General features: G+C 40.0%; 1 protein-coding gene across 1 annotated transcript in view; it reads right to left on the bottom strand.

Annotated features, from left to right (window-relative positions):
- LOC139729327 (uncharacterized) overlaps nucleotides 1-16829 on the bottom strand; it is a 75863-nt gene extending 59034 nt beyond the window's left edge. The window contains exons 1-16 of the mRNA XM_071640253.1: nucleotides 16609-16829; nucleotides 14752-14866; nucleotides 13540-13713; nucleotides 12343-12449; nucleotides 11498-11635; nucleotides 10826-10965; nucleotides 8233-8263; nucleotides 7649-7738; nucleotides 6972-7320; nucleotides 6023-6088; nucleotides 5142-5172; nucleotides 4497-4624; nucleotides 3553-3604; nucleotides 2481-2503; nucleotides 1849-1885; nucleotides 173-422 (exon numbers count right to left, since the gene is read on the bottom strand). Of these exons, the coding sequence (XP_071496354.1) occupies nucleotides 173-422; nucleotides 1849-1885; nucleotides 2481-2503; nucleotides 3553-3604; nucleotides 4497-4624; nucleotides 5142-5172; nucleotides 6023-6088; nucleotides 6972-7320; nucleotides 7649-7738; nucleotides 8233-8263; nucleotides 10826-10965; nucleotides 11498-11635; nucleotides 12343-12449; nucleotides 13540-13713; nucleotides 14752-14866; nucleotides 16609-16829 (1952 nt within the window). The remainder of the gene's footprint in view (nucleotides 1-172; nucleotides 423-1848; nucleotides 1886-2480; nucleotides 2504-3552; nucleotides 3605-4496; nucleotides 4625-5141; nucleotides 5173-6022; nucleotides 6089-6971; nucleotides 7321-7648; nucleotides 7739-8232; nucleotides 8264-10825; nucleotides 10966-11497; nucleotides 11636-12342; nucleotides 12450-13539; nucleotides 13714-14751; nucleotides 14867-16608) is intronic.
- Between the last annotated feature and the right edge of the window lie 1479 nt (nucleotides 16830-18308).

The raw sequence follows: 18308 nt of genomic DNA, 5'->3' as shown, positions 1-18308 counted from the left end.
CCCCCTTTTCTCCATGTCTATTTGTGCTGGACATAAGTCTGGAATGTGAATGACTATGGCAAGATACATTATTGGATGTCACACAGCAGACATGCTATCGCTGGCACCCTGAACATTTTGGGCCAGAGCAATGAAAAAGGTAGCACTGAAGGGGCATCTCACCGTCGGCTGCTCCCGCTTTTGGGCTCTCCGCTCCTGCTCCCATTCACTCTCCTCTTCCTCCTCCTCCTCCTCCTCCTCATCACCATCCACATCCCTGTCATCAGCCCCGCCTTTTGCTTCCTGGTCGTCATCGGTGTCCCAGTGGTCACTGCTTTCCAACATCTTGTTGCCGCCAGGCTTGGGGTTGCCTTTTGTGCCACCTGCTTTGGCAGTATTGGAGTTAATTGGCTTGGGATTCCCACCAACATGAACAGCATCCCCTGGATCATATCAACAATGACAAACAGATGATGAAACCATTAACCCTAACTACACATTGTACCTGCACAAAGCAAAGTACTCTGAGGGAGCTAGGAACATATCGCACAAAAGAATATAATCTACAAAGCAAGGTGAGTGGTACCCACAGGCAACGGCAAAACAAAGTTTGACTACAGTAAGGGGATATTTGACTTTTCTTTATGTCGAATATTCTTTGAGTGCATGGCCAATATTGACAAGTATGTCGCATGGCTTTAGTTTAGCCATACATTTACTAGATTGATACCATGATGTGTTGCCATAGAAACATTTGACTGTTGTTGATTGGTTTGGATCTTGGAATGGTTGCAGAGAACATTCTGCCATGTGCTGGTCATAACTTTAAAAAGTATACATCTCAAGAAGCATTAACAATTGTTCTGCATCATTTAACCTTAATCTTTAACAATTTCTTTGACTGATGTATTACCAGTTTATATCACTTTTGGAAGATACTTGCCAGCTTATATTCTATTACGGTTGCTGATCATTCAATCAGATTTTTTACTTCATTTCATTTCTTATATGATAAAGACATTCAACATGCCAAACAGACAGGTCTCAACACATGACATGACATGTACTGTGCAACTGGAAAAGAAACAGCATGGTATGAACTGCACAGCTTGTTTAAGTGTTCATCGCAGGGAGAACAGAAAGTTATCATCCCCGAATATGGCAGATAATTTGCTTCCATTCGAGAATACGAGGTTTATCATTGCACTTTGTCAGAGCTACCAAGTCTCACGCAGAATGCGTGAGACTCAAGCATTTAGGGGCCATCTCACGATCTCACGCATGACACCCATTTTTCTCACGCATTGGGTGAAGTCTGCAACTTGGGCCTATTATAATGAGCATAGCTCAAAAGATTAAAGTGATAGTTGCAAATGAAGGTATGTTTCCCTTTTGTCTTACAGTCGCTTAAGTATGCGCCTGATCACACCATTAAGAGCTAAAAATTGAAAAAGCTCCCCACCGTGGGACTCGGGCCACAGGGGGGAAAAACCCCTCCCACACCCTCGCTCGCGCGCATATTCGCATGCCGAGATGTCGAGTAATGAAAATCTCACTCATAAAATTTTTTTGAACTTGGCATCCCTGCTTTGTTGACTGCTTCAAACACTACCCTAATGCAGCGCTAACACTCTTGCCACTATGAGTGACTTAAAATTCTAGATATCATGTAATATTATTTTCTATTTGTATTTTAAGTTGAAATGCCACATAATGATAATAATGATAATGATAGCAGTAGTAGTAGTAATAATAATATTAATGATGATGATGATGATAATGATAATAACAATAATAATAATAATAATAATAACAAATCTGAATCTCTTCATGGCGAATTTTCATTGGACTATTAACACAATGACTGACCTTTTGCTGTGCCTCCATCAGACGGTAAGAGATCATCCTGAAAAGATACAAGTATATTGAAAGATTTTAAGGAAGTAATGGTTCTGCACTTGCGTTCATGTTTGCAACCCAAGCTACAAATTGTACAGTGTTCAAGCATTTTGAAGATGTTGTATTTTTTTTTTGTCCTTGCTGTCTTTTAAACCAGACATGCTAATCTAATCTTTAAAACACAGTTTTTACAACCATTCTGCTCCCTCATGTAAGAAAAAAAAAAAATAATACATGCAGATATATCCATGCATGAGGCAACACTACACTTTCACTGTTGTCAAAAGTGAGAAAATAAACCAGATCTGTTGATTTCCAAAGATTTTCACATTTTTCTTGAGGTTCATCGGTCAAAAAAACAAATAAACAAACAAAGGAACACTGAATACAAAACAATTTAACATTTACAATAACTACAGTAACAGAGACTGAAAACAGTACAACAAAGCTTGCATCTGGGTGCTAACTTGGTGCCATAAAACAAACACACAAAAAAACCAAACAAATAAAAAAAAAACAAAACCCAAAGCAAAAGCAAAACAAAACAAAACATCAAACAAACTCCAGACAATAAGTAAAATAATGTGGTGCTGGATACTTACATCTGAGTCCCAGTCAGAGTCTGCTGCAAAATGACAATACATAAAACAAATCTAAGTCAATGTACATCAAAGGACAATAACTGTTAATCAGGGGAGCATTTCATATGGCGTTTTGTCAGGTATTTCACCTGACAAACTGTTAAAGCTACTGAAATCCTTGCACCTGATTGGCTGGGAGCAAATTTGTCTAACAAAGTTGTTGGACAAAATGCTTTATGAGATGCTCCCCCCCCCCCCCCCCCCCCCCCCAATTAGTCTTTTCTGAATGGTAAAGTGAGCTGGTGCATAATCATTCTCTTTCACGCAGACTATATAATAAGATATGTTTAAAAATCACAAGAAACATTTTGCAATTCAAGCAGATGGGCACTGACAACATATACATGGGTGCATGGGGCTAGACTCTGCCATTGTGAAGCTTTCGTGGTATGTACGAGTGTACAGTATTTCAGACAGTATGACATTACTAAAATACAGGTTGCAAAATTACTTACCCAAGTCTTATCAGAAAGTATTTCATTTGCAGCTTTCATTGTCAAGTGAAAGGAAAACACTGCTTTGCTTCTTTCTCGCAGTCACCAAAACTACATCAGGGGTTTCCATAACCTCAGCAACAAGTTAACAATCTTTCTTATTGTCCATGCGATTCAGTCATGAACTGTTTACAATAAATTTGACTGGCTTGATTTAAAAATGAGGATAAGCAAAGTTGCAAAACTTTAAACACATTGCCATCAGAAGTACAAAATACAATGTACATGTAATTTGACTACTAAAGGTACTTACTGTTGCTGGGGTTACAAGACCTTGCATTTCAAATTTGGGTGAAAATCTCCTCTTTGGATTAATTATCAGATAAACATTTCAATGATGTTCTGTCCAAATCCTAGCTGTCTTACCCCGAAAATGAAGTCACAATGGCATGCCACAGGAAAGGTGATCCCATTTGCTACGGTGCTCTGGCTGCCATGTTTTTTCGTTCTCCTATAAAACATTTGACATCTTTGAGATACAAGGTTTTGTCGCCCCAGCAGCATTTTTCTCTTTTTTCCTTTATAGGTTACATTCTTACCATCATCCTCCACATTCTCGGCGCTTTCCTCCACTTTCACAGGTCCCGGTGGCTAGAAAATCAATAAGTATACATGGAACAATCATCTACCATTACTTAACAGATGCACAAGAAAACACCTGAAATTTCCGCCACAAGAAAAATGAATAAAGATCTAGTTATTGCAGTTTAAAATTTTGCATATACAACTTGTAAGTCATTCTGTGCTCACTTAGATTTGTGAGTGTTTGTAAATACAAGAATAGGAGGCAAAGAACTGGATGCAAACTATATGATTTCACTCTGCTTTTATGTCACAAGTACACTGATACTAAATGGAAATATGAACAACTGATTGTCCTACAAGAATAGACAGAGACTCTAACTCTCCCGCTGTCGGCGGGAGATCTCCCGCCGACAGCCCATTTTTGCAAAATCTCCTGTTCTCCCTCTTGAGATTTAATTTCTCCCGCTTGAAATGATTTCTTACTTAGTGTCATCGTATGTTGAAAAATAAGCCTTAGATAGCATGAGATAACATCTAGAATCCTAGAGCTGGACCCCGGCCACAAGGAACTTCGCGCTTCACGCACATCAAGTTGGAGTCTCCCGTTTGCTAGGGGTTTCAGGCAGGAGAATCTCCAGATTAGAAGGTGCTTGGGGTTGGAGTCTCTGAATAGACAGTACTTCCCTGTGAAGCACACAACTCAGAACCGTCAAAAACACATTGTTGAATTCAGGGACTCAGAAAACTTATCATATTTAAATCTGAAATTGAAGAGAGAAAAGCCTGTTAATAGCGATTTACAAATAGACATATAGACATATAAACCCCACATCTTGCGTGCTACTAAAGGCAACTTGTTCATGGAAACTTGTTCATGTATCATCAACTGAGAACAAAAGGGGTGTCAACACCACACTTCTAGTTCAAACTTGATAAAAGTCTCTCCATTTCACCATACCTCTGTCCCCCGTTTGACAGTGGAAGATTCCCTGCCACCCTTTGCATCGTTCAGCCACGAGTCATCCTCATCGTCATCCTCGTCGTCATCCAGATCGCTCATGCCCAGCTTGTTCAGCACTGCTGAGACTGCAAAGAGCACACATTGAGGAGCAGGATAAGGGGTTGCCATGGCATTTGAAGAGCATCACTCCCACCATTGTCAGAACGGCGTCAAACCATAACCACGAAAGGTTTGTGCTTGTGGGGTGACATGTTACTAAGACCGTTTTCAAACCTATTTTGAATAATACTGTATCTTCACTGAATATTCATACCAAAAAACAAAAAAAAAGAAGTGCATCAGGAAGTTAAAGACCCCATTTCAATCCTGCAGTGCCTTGAAAAAAAATAAACAAAAAAAAAACAGCTGTAAGGGATGCCATCTCTTTGTTTTGTTTTGTTTTTTTCTTCTGAATGGCTCATGATTTCAGTTACATCATAGAACATTGGTATACCATATCACAGTCACATTTCCCTGTCTTTTTAGAATTAGATCAACATGAAGAAGGCTACAAGTCATAAACTACTCTTGACAATTACTACTCACTAGTCTGCTTCAATACATTCTTATCACCACAACAAGCAACACAGTTTTCCTACTCACCATTTGGTTTTTTCTTTCCAGCAAGATTCACCTGAAATAAAACAGAACACATACAGAATTATCTCACTACAACAAAATCAAACATTGACTTAATCAATTTCATCTACACTATTCACTTGCATGTTATTAATTTTGTTAATTACATCAACACTGTTCAAGTAAAGAAAAAAGAAAAGAAAATACTAATAATAATCTGCACAATGCATGCAATATGACTACGATAAAGTCATGCAATGTCTTCTGTTCATAAAACAACCAAACAAACATAATGGGCTGTCCTTCATTAAACATAGCAAATCTCATCAATCAAAAGGATAAAAACCATTATAATCATAATACATATATACATTATATCATAATTAATAATGACTGAAGGTGCAGTGAATATTTCGTTATATCAAATGATTTACATACCGTGGTATAAACTAGTCAGCGATTAGTCATAATGCTAATCAAATGACAAATACAGCAAGGATTGAAATCCTTACACTGCGAGCAGTTACATCACATCAGGCAATACAATTCAAGAATTTGACCTGCTGCACACAGGGTTAGGATGAAAAGATGAGAATCATATGAAGACTATAACAAATATTGCCTTGTCATTGTAACACTTGACAGTCCCTTGGAAGTTAGGCCCATATATTTTCCCAGAAGACTATAATTTCCCCCAGCGTTGTGCTTTTCAGGGAAAATATAATTTATTAGTGGAGAATATAATCTATTTAGGGGAGAAAAATAACTCACTTGGGGATGCCAAGTGTTAATTACACCTTTAATGAGGCAATATTGGTAAAATAGTATCTGAGTCATTTCCAAAATCCTAGGCCGTTCTAATCACATCAATGAGACATTTTTAAATCATAGTCCAGTACATGTACCTTGGGTTTTTCTTGAGCATCGGATGGCGGAAAGAGGTCTTCATCGTCATCAAAGTCACTAAAACTCTGCAATAAGCATGGAATGTACACAAAGCATCTCTTCAAATTCCTTCATTGGCAGCATGGTGTAAAATTTGTTAAGCAATATATCCCTCATCTTTTTAAAGAATCAAATTTGTTACAGAGCACATTAGCAACATCATGCAGTGTTTTCATCTCATTTCAATTGTGTTGTAAAATTGTTATCATTACAGTGTGAAAAAAAGCATGGTTTCAACATAACAGCAACAGCAGATACATGTATGCAAGACAACCGAAATATAAAACATTGTATGTTAAAAAAAACCTTTTTTACACCATAATGAGGTTGGAGGCATGGGAGTGTTTTTTCGGATGTAATATTTGATCTTCACATGTGAAAAATACTTTCTATGACCTCTATTTCATACAAATTCTGTTTCCATTTCTTTTTTCCTCGGTATCAGGTGGACAGGTGGATCAGTAAGGAGACAGATTATACACTCACTGTTTAAGACGAAACCTTGAGCCACCCTTCTCAAGTTTGCTGAAATGCGATGCTTACAGAATCAACAAATGTCTCGGTCAAGTGTGAGCAGATTTACCAGCAGCTGCTACTTTGTCCAACACATCCATCACATCTTGCCTTTTAGGAAGCACGCAACTGAATTCCATTTCTTTTTTCCCCAGCTGCCAGTTTTATCCAGTCAGACTCATTTACCCTGCACTATTTCATGTCATCACATAAATAGCTGGGTGGGGTGTAACAGAAGGAAACTTTGTAACTTGTTGGAGTATCAAAGTGCACCCGAAACTACATTGCTAGATGTTTTTTGAGCATTTAAGTTAGCTGCAAAATGCAACAGCTTTAAAAAAGAATGCAAATTTAAATGTCTGCATACTTCCCTGGGCTCTCTTCTCATTAACTAACCTTGGCAGCTGATGCTACGCTGTCCCTAGGGGTAGGAGTTGCTGACAAGTCCCCCCTGGGGGTCACTTCATCCATGCTCTCCTGCCCCGCTCTCCCTTGCCTCCCCACTTGCTTGGCGGGCGTTGCAGCCTTGTTGGCGGACTTCCCCTCCGACGCCTTCATTCTGGGAATCTTGCTGGCGCTGGCCTCGGACTGCATCGAGCGTGAGCTGGCGCCACTGCGGAGACTTTCTCGCGAGGCGGCACGGGGAATGCGGGACCGCGAGGCGGCGGAGCGGGCTGACAGGTTGCTGCGGATGGATTCATTGTCTGACTCTTGATTGATGAATTTCGTCAGCTTCACTGGTTTACTTGGCTATGGGAGAAAAAAAAAAAGAAAAAAGAAAGGAGAAGGAAAAGGATTGAAAAGCATATAATGGTAGGACAGGGTGAAACAAATCTTAGTCCACACATTTCGGGACGCAATCACGTGAATGAGAAAAGCAGTGCCAATAATTGTTTGCTGGCGTCCAAGTTCACATTTTGTGCCATGACATAGTTTGCTCTGACCACATTCAGAAGCGTACTAGTGTTGACAGTACTGCCATAGCAGCAAAGTATGAAAGACTGCATCAATTTGGCAGTGAGACATACATTGAGAAAAAAGGACAGAAGATATACTGTATGTGAAGTCAAAACCTTGGCTTACTTACTCTTCTCTCATTGACCTTTGGCTTGACCGGTTGGTCATCGACCTCAGAGGCAGCCCATGAGTCCGCAGCTGATACTCTGCAGGAAGAAGAACAATCATAATGAGAGACCTAGAAATGATGACCAAGACCTAAAAGTGAAACATCCTCTATGTTTACAAAAAGGCATGAATTTGTCATGCATTCAATAAGTCAATTTTGATATCTCACATAAAGCCTGGAAAACCCTTTGGTAACAGTTGTGCAGCATAGCTAGGGAGTTTGAGAATGACATAAAAACTCATATTGCTCTTGTACTTGAATAGGATGCAAATACCACTACCAAAATTCCAATTTAAGGATAGTTATAAGTAGAGATTTAATACATACAATACATCTTTTCTTATGAAACACTAAGAATGAATATTCAAAATCTTACTGAAAAGATTGAGCCACGAAGGCACGGAAATGAATTTTCTGTGTTAAATGGGAACATACTGGAGTCATTTCCCTGGTTAAGGAGTCTGTAGTCTGTGACATATGGTACTCAAATGCTTTTTCTGATAGGAATAAGATAGAGACCAGTATACTCACCTTCCGTCTGATATGTCTTCATCGTCATCATCTGCGCAAGAGAGAAAAATCACATGGCTTCACAACTGGGGTAAACCTATATCAAAAGACTTATACTGAGAATTTTAATAAATTAATTCTGGTCATTCCTACAATAATGCATTGTTACCTCTTTCCTTTGAGCATTGCTGTGGATGCTTTAAAAAATGATGGCTCACTCCCATCAACAGTCATTAACCCATTGAGGATGGACTGATTTTGCTACAACACGCATTTCCCATAGACACCCGGAACTCATCCTCAATGGGTTAAAGGGGAAAAGGTGAGATATTCAGTCTAGGTTGACATGTAAATTAAAGTTGAATACAAAAACACCTGGGCCCCGTTTTATCAAAAGATAGAATCAATTTTAGATTTCCTTAACACACAGGCTGCCAAAGACTTAAGTTTGAATTCAACTACATAATCAATTATAACTCTTCATGAAACAGGGCCCTGATATGCTATTTTTATTTTCTGTGTATCACAAGTGGTCAACAAAGGTAAATTCTAATATTGACTCGCTTCAGTTGAAGCTTCCAATGTGAGATATGACAAGCATGAACACAAAATTGCATCTCATTTGAATTGCACTCAATGTCACTCACTGCAATGGGAATCAAGGGTTTACATTCTGGACTGGCCAAAAATACACATGAGTTTGAAGGAGTTTCAGCACATGACTGAAAATGCCACAGAAAGAGAAACAGAACAAGAGACCCGCTGGTCTAGCGCTCACCTGAGTATCGCAAGTTCACCTTTCACGCAGTCACTAATCTAAATAATTCACAGCTCTACCAAAATTTGACCAGGCATTCTCAAGTAGAAGATGAAAATGTACAATAAGGGCCCAAATTTTTAAAGATTCCTTAATTTGGTGGGATTGGGGCCCCCTAGGGCCCTCTGGGTGGGGCATGGTGCTCATTTTGATAAATTGAGATCCTGACCCCCTAGGGATGCTACTTGCCAAGTTTGACAAAAATCCATTATGAGGTTTTCAGGAAGAAGATGAAAATGTATAATTCAGGCCCCCATTTGGACCTTCCCAACCACCCTGGAGGCCCCCTCCCCTGCCCCCCAAGAGGGGCACCCCTGGATCTCCTATGAACAAACTTGAAACTACAGTCATTAATGTACTCACTCATAGTATTATCTTAGCTCTATAACTTCTGATTCTAGAGAAGATTTTTAAAGATTCCTTCATTTTGGGGGTGTGGGCCCCCCTGGAGGCCCCCTGGGTGGGGCATGGTGAGCATTTTAACAAATTGAGATCCTAACCCCTTAGGGATGCTACCTGCCAAGTTTGGTGAAAATGGGTCATGGGGTTCTCAAGAAGAAGATAAAAATGTACAATTTAGGCCCCATTAGGGCCCCTCCTCACCCCTGATTCTGCCATAAACAAACTTGAAACTACAGTCATTAATGTACTAACTCGTAGTATTAACTTAGCTCTATCACTTCTGGTTCTAGAGAAGAAGATTTTTACAGATTAATTAATTTTGGGGGGTTTGGGCCCCCTGGGTGGGGCATGGTGAGCATTTTAACAAATTGAGATCCTAACCCCTTAGGGATGCTACCTGCCAAGTTTGGTGAAAATGGGTCATGGGGTTCTCAAGAAGAAGATAAAAATGTACAATTTAGGCCCCATTAGGGCCCCTCCTCACCCCCCCCCCCCCCCCCTCCCCTGGGTCCCAAGGGGGGCACCCCTGATTCTGCCATAAACAAACTTGAAACTACAGTCATTAATGTACTAACTCGTAGTATTAACTTAGCTCTATCACTTCTGGTTCTAGAGAAGAAGATTTTTACAGATTAATTAATTTTGGGGGGTTTGGGCCCCCTGGGGGCCCCCTGGGTGGGGCATGGTGCCCATTTTAACAAATTGAGTTTCTAACCCCCTAGGGATGCTACCTGCCAAGTTTGGTGAAAATGGGTCATGGGGTTCTTAAGAAGAAGATGAAAATGTACACTTTATGCCCCATTAGAACCCCTCCCATCCCCCTCCCCTGGGTCCCAAGGGGGGCACCCCTGATTCTGCCATGAACAAACTTGAAACTACAGACATCAATGTACTAACTCATAGTATTAACTTAGCTCTATCACATCTGGTTCTAGAGAAGAAGATTTTTACAGATTCCTTAATTTTGGGGGTTTGGGCCCCCCTGGGGGCCCCCTGGGTGGGGCATGGTGCCCATTTTAATAAATTGAGTTCCTAACCCCCTAGGGATGCTACCTGCCAAGTTTGATGAAAATCGGTCATGGGGTTTTCAAGAAGAAGATGAAAATGTAAAAAGTTTACGCACGACGCCCGACGGACGACGCACGACGCACGCCGGACGAAGGGCGATCGCAATAGCTCACTTGAGCCTTTGGCTCAGGTGAACTAAAAAAGGATAATGAATCAAATAGGCAACAGCATGCATCTCAAAGTATTATGAATCTCATTTACTACAATCCTAACTAATAAGATGTGCTAGGTGAGTTTCTTTTCTTATTTTGGACATCTTTTCAAATTGCCATAATCCAGGCACACACTCTGCTGTCAGTGCAGAGGAGGGAGATTGCATAGCCTTACCAAAGTTGTCGACGGCGGGTCCGCCTAAGCTGAAGCCGAGGGCGTCGGTGCCAGCCGTAGAGCCAAACATCCCCCCAGTGGACCTCAGAGCAGACGGAGGTCTCCGGCTTGACAGGTGCTCATCAATCAAATGTGAGCACCTGGGAGGGGATGGGGTCGAGAGGATGGTGTTAAAGGTCAATCCATACCACGTTCAAGCAGACTTTAATCAGAGAGACAAAACTCGCATTAATGGAATAATAGACACTGCGAAAAAAAAAAATTGGGCAACATTAAAGCTACAGAATTTGATGGCAAGCAATTCAACACCCTGTTCAAATTGGCTTTAATGACTGAAGTTGAATGAAATAAACTAAATGGAAGAGGTTCATCAAAAATAGGAAATAAAATAGGAAAGTTATGTGAAACTTGTAAAATATCTCGCTATTACAAAATTAATTAAACTTGATGAGGCGATGATGTCATCATCACCTTGTCACTCTCTCGAAATGACATAGGATGTATACTTTGCATCAAATTCTTGTACAAATACCTGTTCTCACAAAACACATTCATCTTTTGAGGTCCTCACTAAACTGCAAAACCAACCTACAGCACAAACATATGCACACTTGTCCTTCACTACATCCCAGCTGACTGCAACTTGTGTGACAAAGGTAGAATATGACATACCCATGAAAACCACCCATTATAGCATGGTCATTAGCTGTCCAGCCCTTGCTGTCCTTGATGTCAATGTCCGCCTTGTGTTCCAGAAGCAGCTTGACCACTCCTATCTGGTCAGTCTGACACGCCCACATCAATGCAGTCCTGTCAAATCATTTACATGGGAAAAAAAAAATAAACAAACCAAAGAAAAACATGCAACATTGTACAAGAAGTCCATAGTTTTGCTGCCATCTAAATGTTTCCAATAAGATTTGGGTTCATACTGTATTGTGGTATTTCAGATTTCCAATTCAATTCTAAGTTGTAATCACTTTATAATCTATACTCCTTGGTGATTTTATTTCCAAAAATTTCTTGTGACAACTAATACCCACGGAATAACAAACAGTTGAAGTAATACCACCTCTTGTAATACAAATGAAAAGTACTGGCAGAATTGGTATCAGGACAATTACCTTTTGAGGACACCATGGGCCCTTCTGCCGGGCAGTCTATTGGACTCCATAGATTAACTTACAACATTATGAAGTATGATAGATGTGCAAGTAAAATTACACATGTTGTTGTCTTGGTTGTCACTTTCACCAAACTCATCACATGTTTTCTTCAGAATAATAACACTGTCCTGCTTTCTTCTGAGCATTCAACATAAATCTGTGGGGGATGTTTAAGAAACAATGCTTCCAGCATAGAGTAGAGAGAACTTAAAAAATCAACTAAATTGAATATCATTTTACACAAAATTGACAAATGGAATCATGGCAGTGACATCAAAATCATATAAAGAGGGGAACTCCTTTGATCTGTTGGAGAACTGTACGAGAACTGTTAGTTATGGGCTTTCTCACCTGTTCTCATTGTCAGTTGCATTCACATCGGCATCTTCATTCAAGAGAATCTCCACCACTTCATCATGCTTGTTGGCAGTAGCAAGGTGAAGAGCTGTGCTGCCTCCCTAATCCATTTTCAGGCAGTTAAGCAAGAGAAAGAAAAAAAAAAATCAAAATCCGTCTGGGACATGCACTGTACAAGAAAGCACATTTCTGTTATTCTTATATTGAGATGTAAATATGCACTGATTAACCTTGACTTTGCTGATCTGTTTAACATTAATACAAATAAGCACAGGTGAGAGTGCATTAGTCGAGATGCAGCGCACTCAAGGGTATTTACAATGGTGCAGGATGCTGCACAACATTGGGAATATATGTTGTACTGTAAATGTGGATATTTTCGCGTGACTTATTTTTCGCACTTGGCCAGATAAGAAGAGTTTCGCATGTTTTTAATTCCGCTGAATCAAGACATCACATACAAGAACATATAGCAAGCAAAAAAATTTGCATGCTTTTATTTTTGCGCTAGTTTCTGGTTGAGCGAAATGCACTAAAATTTCAACACTGCGAAAATTTTCACTTTTACAGTACCCGAAAGTGGACTGCACCTCCACCAACATCAAAAACTTACACCTGTGCTTTATTTGATTTATAGAATGGGTTTATGATCTACGATATAATCTGCTGGTAAAATTTTGCATTGTAAAATAATGAGGCCGCTCTTTGGCATGCAGGTGACCATGTGAATCAAAGCAGTTGCCTGGATTTGTGCTTCATACACAGCTGCACAGAGCAATCTGTAATCTGCCACAGGATGGCACGCAATGCAGTTGTGCAATTTTTCGCACACTCATGCATTTGCAAAACAAAAAGTAGTGAGCACACAACTCAGTTCAGCGATTCTGATTAGCTACAGTACACTCTTAAAGCCATTTTACATTACAGTGCGTTATGTTGTACATGTACATGCGTAAGTGGTCAATTTAAGTATCATCCTGCACAATGGGAACAGAACAGGAGATTGCTTTACAAAGAAAACACTTTTAAACAAGAAATTAGAACAATGCCTTGCTACAAAACCATGTTAGCCCAGGCAGAAAGACACAAATATAACCCATGAAAATAGTCTCATTTCATCGGTGTTAGGATATCTTTTTTCGTACTCCTGATGCACTAGTTCTTGTTAGTCCTTATGGGACTCCTCCCCACCTTGTTTGCAGCATTGACCACAGCTCCATGCTCGAGGAGAAAGAGCGTCGGATCTTGGCAACCTGCCTTGGCAGCGAGGTGGAGTGCTGTGTTTCCATTCTTGTCCACCAGATTAGGGTCAGCTTTGCTCAGAAGCAGCGTTTCCACACAAACTCCAAAATTACCCTGGACAGCCTGCATAAAGACACAAGAAACCAGCAGATAGTAAAAAATACTTGTTTCCCACAAATTCACGGACACAGGTTCACAGAAACTGACAGAAAATATACAATAAATTGTATGGGAAAAGAAAAGAACTTGGCACCTTGTAAGATTCAATAGAGAAGAAGATAGTACACACTTGTGTCCATACAACCTCTGTATATATTAACCCTAACTAGGCCGGGGGGGGGCCTCCGAGGCCCCCCTCGACATTCCGCGCCATGTATCGCAATCACAAAAAGTTATCGCCACGATGTTTCATGACTTTTTTCTTTCAAGTCTCCCGCATCTTTTGGCACCAAATTTGTGATGCCCGGGCGCGCGGTTCCGAAATTACGCATGAATATGTACATGCATGTCAGACCCAAAATTGCTCAATAACGTGAATTCATGTACAATTTCAATGCAAACTGTGCTTACAGGCAAATTTCATAAAAGCATGATTATTTTGGTGTTTTATCGATTAGAATCAATGAATAACATATTTTCTTGTTTGGAGCGATGTCGCGGACAAATTTCATTGAAAAAAACAATGAAAAACATAAAGTCGAAAAAACAATGAAATACATAAGAAATTCAAAAAAACAATAAAATACTTACGAATTTTTTCTGATATCACAATTCTTTTTATTGCATTTGCTAAGGACACTAAAAGGAATATTTACACAAAGAAATGTGCCTGTTTTGAGCTTTTTGTGATTTACACCAGAGAGTCTGATTTCATGTATCATTATGCATAAATTAGCATAATTTAGCATAAATGATAATTTTTTGAAAAATTAACTTCAAGGTATTTTAGATTACATCATAGGCAATGTGTGTGCCAATTTTCGTCGCGATCGCGCGGTCGACGGCCGTGATCTGGCGGGGGGCCTGGGAGGCCCCCCGGTTCACATTCACATAAAAAAAAAAAGTTGTTTAAAAAAAAGCATGATGTTCCTGCTTCAAGTTTCATAACACACGGGAGATCGGAAAGGTGAATACAGGTCTAGCTCAGCCACTGGGCCATACCTTCATGAGTGGGGAACGCTGGTCATTGTCGCATAAATTCAGCTTGGCCTTGGCTATGATAAGGGCATCTACTACATCAATATGTCCTCTGCTACAGGCTAGGTGAAGAGGTGTCCTGCAGATGCAAATAAGAGAGTGGCAATTGATGTAAAGGTCAATTCAACGATAATATACAATGTAAGTATTACATAAATCATTACCGAACTTTCATCACAGTGTCTGGTCGGGCTAACCTTAACCATGCAATACAAAATTTCAGCCTCCTTTGCCGATTTTCTCTTTGTCGTCTAGGCCTACCCCGTGCAAATGATGTGTATGGTGAATCACGGGTATGAATTGTGATTCTGGTGCATGGACCAGATTGAAAGACATCAATTCCATTAGGAAAATCGCGTTTGGAATTATAATGCAATTTTATCTAACGTTATATCATAACGTTAGAGCTAACATAACTACGACCAGCAGCCCCATACGCATAGCATAATGGGGCTGCACACTGTAACATTCAGGATAATGACAGAGTAGTATAGCGGACAAATATCAACTTAAAACCGAAAAATTTCTTCAATTTGAAGACTTACCAGTGAAGTTGAAGTATTGACAACAGGCTTCGTGCAACGTTTAGTTCTGCCAATAGTCCCTTTCTGTTCGATGACTTAATATGACTCGGTCCAGAGGAACCTGGGAGAGCTACACTGAATGGACTGCCAGCGCATGCGCACACATCAACCCAAATCCATTGACTGGATATGATGTCGGTGTGCGCATGCGCTGGCCGTCAATTCAGTGTAGTTCTCCAGCGAGTCCCAGGTTCCTCTAGATCAAGTCACATTAAGTCATCAATTCGAACAGAAAGGGACTATAGTATTGGCCAGGCCTCAAATTACCTGGGAGGCAAAAGGCAATTCGCCGCAATGCCCTATCTAGGCTACTTGCCGCAATGCCTCTCTCAAAATTACCATGCTTACTGCAACTTTTCCTTGCTGCCCTTAAAAAATGTTGAGAGAGAGTGCCCCTAAAACCAAAAATTGCCTGTCCCTAAAACTGGCGAAATTCGAGGCCTGCTATTGGCAGAACTTAACGTTGTACGAACCCTGTTGTCAATACTTCAACTTCACTGGTAAGTCTTCAAATTGAAGAAATTTTTCGGTCTTAAGTTGATATTTGTCCGCTATACTACTTACTCTGTCATGATCCTGAATGCTACAGTGCGCAGCCCCATTACGCTATGCATATTGGGCTGCTGGTCATAGTTAGAGCTAACGATACATCGTACATATATGGCATCGCGCAAAAAAGATTTGTTTAGGAGGGGTTACTAAATTCGAAGTCTGACATGAACATGTGTATTTTCCAAATATCGGAGTGCATATTGGCATAATTAATTGACATTATTTCGTACAATTCGTAATTTTTCAGGACTTTGTGAATACCTACTTGTTAAGTGTCAACGTTAGTAATTTAACCTAGTAACGTTAGTGTTATTGGCCGAAATTTTATCCTCTGGGTATGGAATTTTAAGAGCCACAAAAAAATAAGCGTCCAGTGATACACCCCACTCACTCTCAACTGCACCAGCCCAGTCTAGTTACAGACCAGTGGCAGTGCAGTGACCCGAGTGATTTTAGATAAATTTATTTAATTTATTGAAATTTATAGATCTAACAGCTAACACCCTAACTATGTTAACGTCAGAATGACTCAGATCTATCTAACGTTACAGACAGTTAACGGTTAAAATTTTAGATCATGATCAACTCCTCAAGATCTAACACTAAACAGTTAGGTTCTAGGCCTGGGGTACTAGAAATGCCGACTGAGTGATAATCATCTCCAAGTCTATGAGTTACACGTTACCTGTTTTCCTTGTCAAGGGGGTTCACATCACCTTTCTTTATCACTTGTTTCACCTTTATCGAGTCTCCTGCCCACGCCGCTTTGTGAAGCTTGGATAGGTCCTTCTCCTTGACCACATAGCCAGGGGCTTCGGCCTCCTGACTCTGTAACGATTGGCTCGCCGACGGAGCTGCGGCAGGAGCCGTAGTTTTGCTTTTGCTGCCTTTCAGAAACTTCTTCATTTTCAGTCCTTATCCACCATCCGCACGAAGAAATGCAATGTCATTTTGAGCTCGTGGAGCTAGCTGACCTTGACAATCTCCAACCAGTTTCGCCTAAACATGCATAATGGTCATCTTTGCTCCCTGAACTTGCTTTGAAATTCCAGTCTTCATCTGAAATGTAAACGGCACTACGGCATATACAAGATAGTAGCGCTCCTAATACGCATCCGCTGCAGCGCAGCTAGTGTAGTTAACAACGAGAGAGAATACGCACAACGGACAGAGCGCGGATAGAATCGTGCTATGTAATCACTGGTCACCAAGAACGCCTTCTGCACGTTCCAATGGTGGTCAAAGGTCAACTAGCTTCAAATCAAATTCCTTCGATGCGATCTCGCTCATGGAAAACTATGAAAGCCTGTAAGGGACGCCGCAAACACAAAGAGGTGTCTTACATTTCGCGACGAAATTCACAATTATTTCACAATATATTGTGAATTTTGTCGCGAAATTCGCAATATTTTCACAAATATTGCGAAAATATTTCACAATTTATTCACAAATCACAAAGAACGATATCTTGTTAGATTTCACGATTTTTTTCACAAAATGTTCACAAAAAATTGACAATTTTTTCACAATTTGTTCAGAATTTTTTCAAAATAAATTGTGAAATGATTGTGAATATTTTCACAATCATTTGTGAATTGTGCCACGAAATCGAAGAATAATTGTGAAAATATTCACAATTTTTTCATAAAGAATTCACGATTTGTTCACAAATAATTCACAATTTCTTGCAAATTTCGTCGCAAATATTTTTCAGTAGCTTCGGCGGTTCAGTAGGCTGAACGCAGAGGAGCCACATGTCTATCGACAGAATAAAAGTAAGGACCTCTTATTTGTATGAATCCTCCACCCCTGCCGCACGATTTTCTACTCAAGACAAATCTTGAATGAAGGTAGAGTTTCGGTTGAGAAGGGGTTTGAGGTTTTCATCATGTTTTCATGACGATTTTTGAGATAATGAGACACCTTTTTTGAAATATGAAAGAGCATGATATCAAATTCTAGAAGTATTTCAAAGTTTATTTGATGAAAATTGGTTTGAAATGACTGAGATATCCCAAACAAAGTGATACCAATAAAAGGTGGAACCCATCTTTTATTAGGACGGCTTTGCTTTATTTTGCTTTTGAATATCTCCGCCATCTCAAAACTGATATTCAGAAAATAAACTTTGAATTTCTCTGAGAATTGTATGTGTCACTGCAGTGGTTTGCAGTGAGAAAATTTACTGATTCATGATCACTAATTAGCGCTGTATGTTGATATATTATTGAAACAATGTTTATAGAATGAATAAAGGCAACTGCCTAACTGGTGGACATTGTCGTCGCATTAGAAGTTCCAATGGTCAACGTGAGAGCAAGTTGCACCCTTATTCCATGAAGTATAATGAGTCATACTCATAACATCTTTGCATCACCCATCGCC

This window comes from Diadema antillarum, unplaced genomic scaffold (genome assembly GCF_040938485.1).
Source record: "Diadema antillarum isolate AM-2024a unplaced genomic scaffold, OU_Dant_1.0 seq00000234_RagTag, whole genome shotgun sequence".
Lineage (NCBI taxonomy): Eukaryota > Metazoa > Echinodermata > Echinoidea > Diadematoida > Diadematidae > Diadema > Diadema antillarum.
This window is presented reverse-complemented; position numbering and strand designations above follow the sequence as displayed.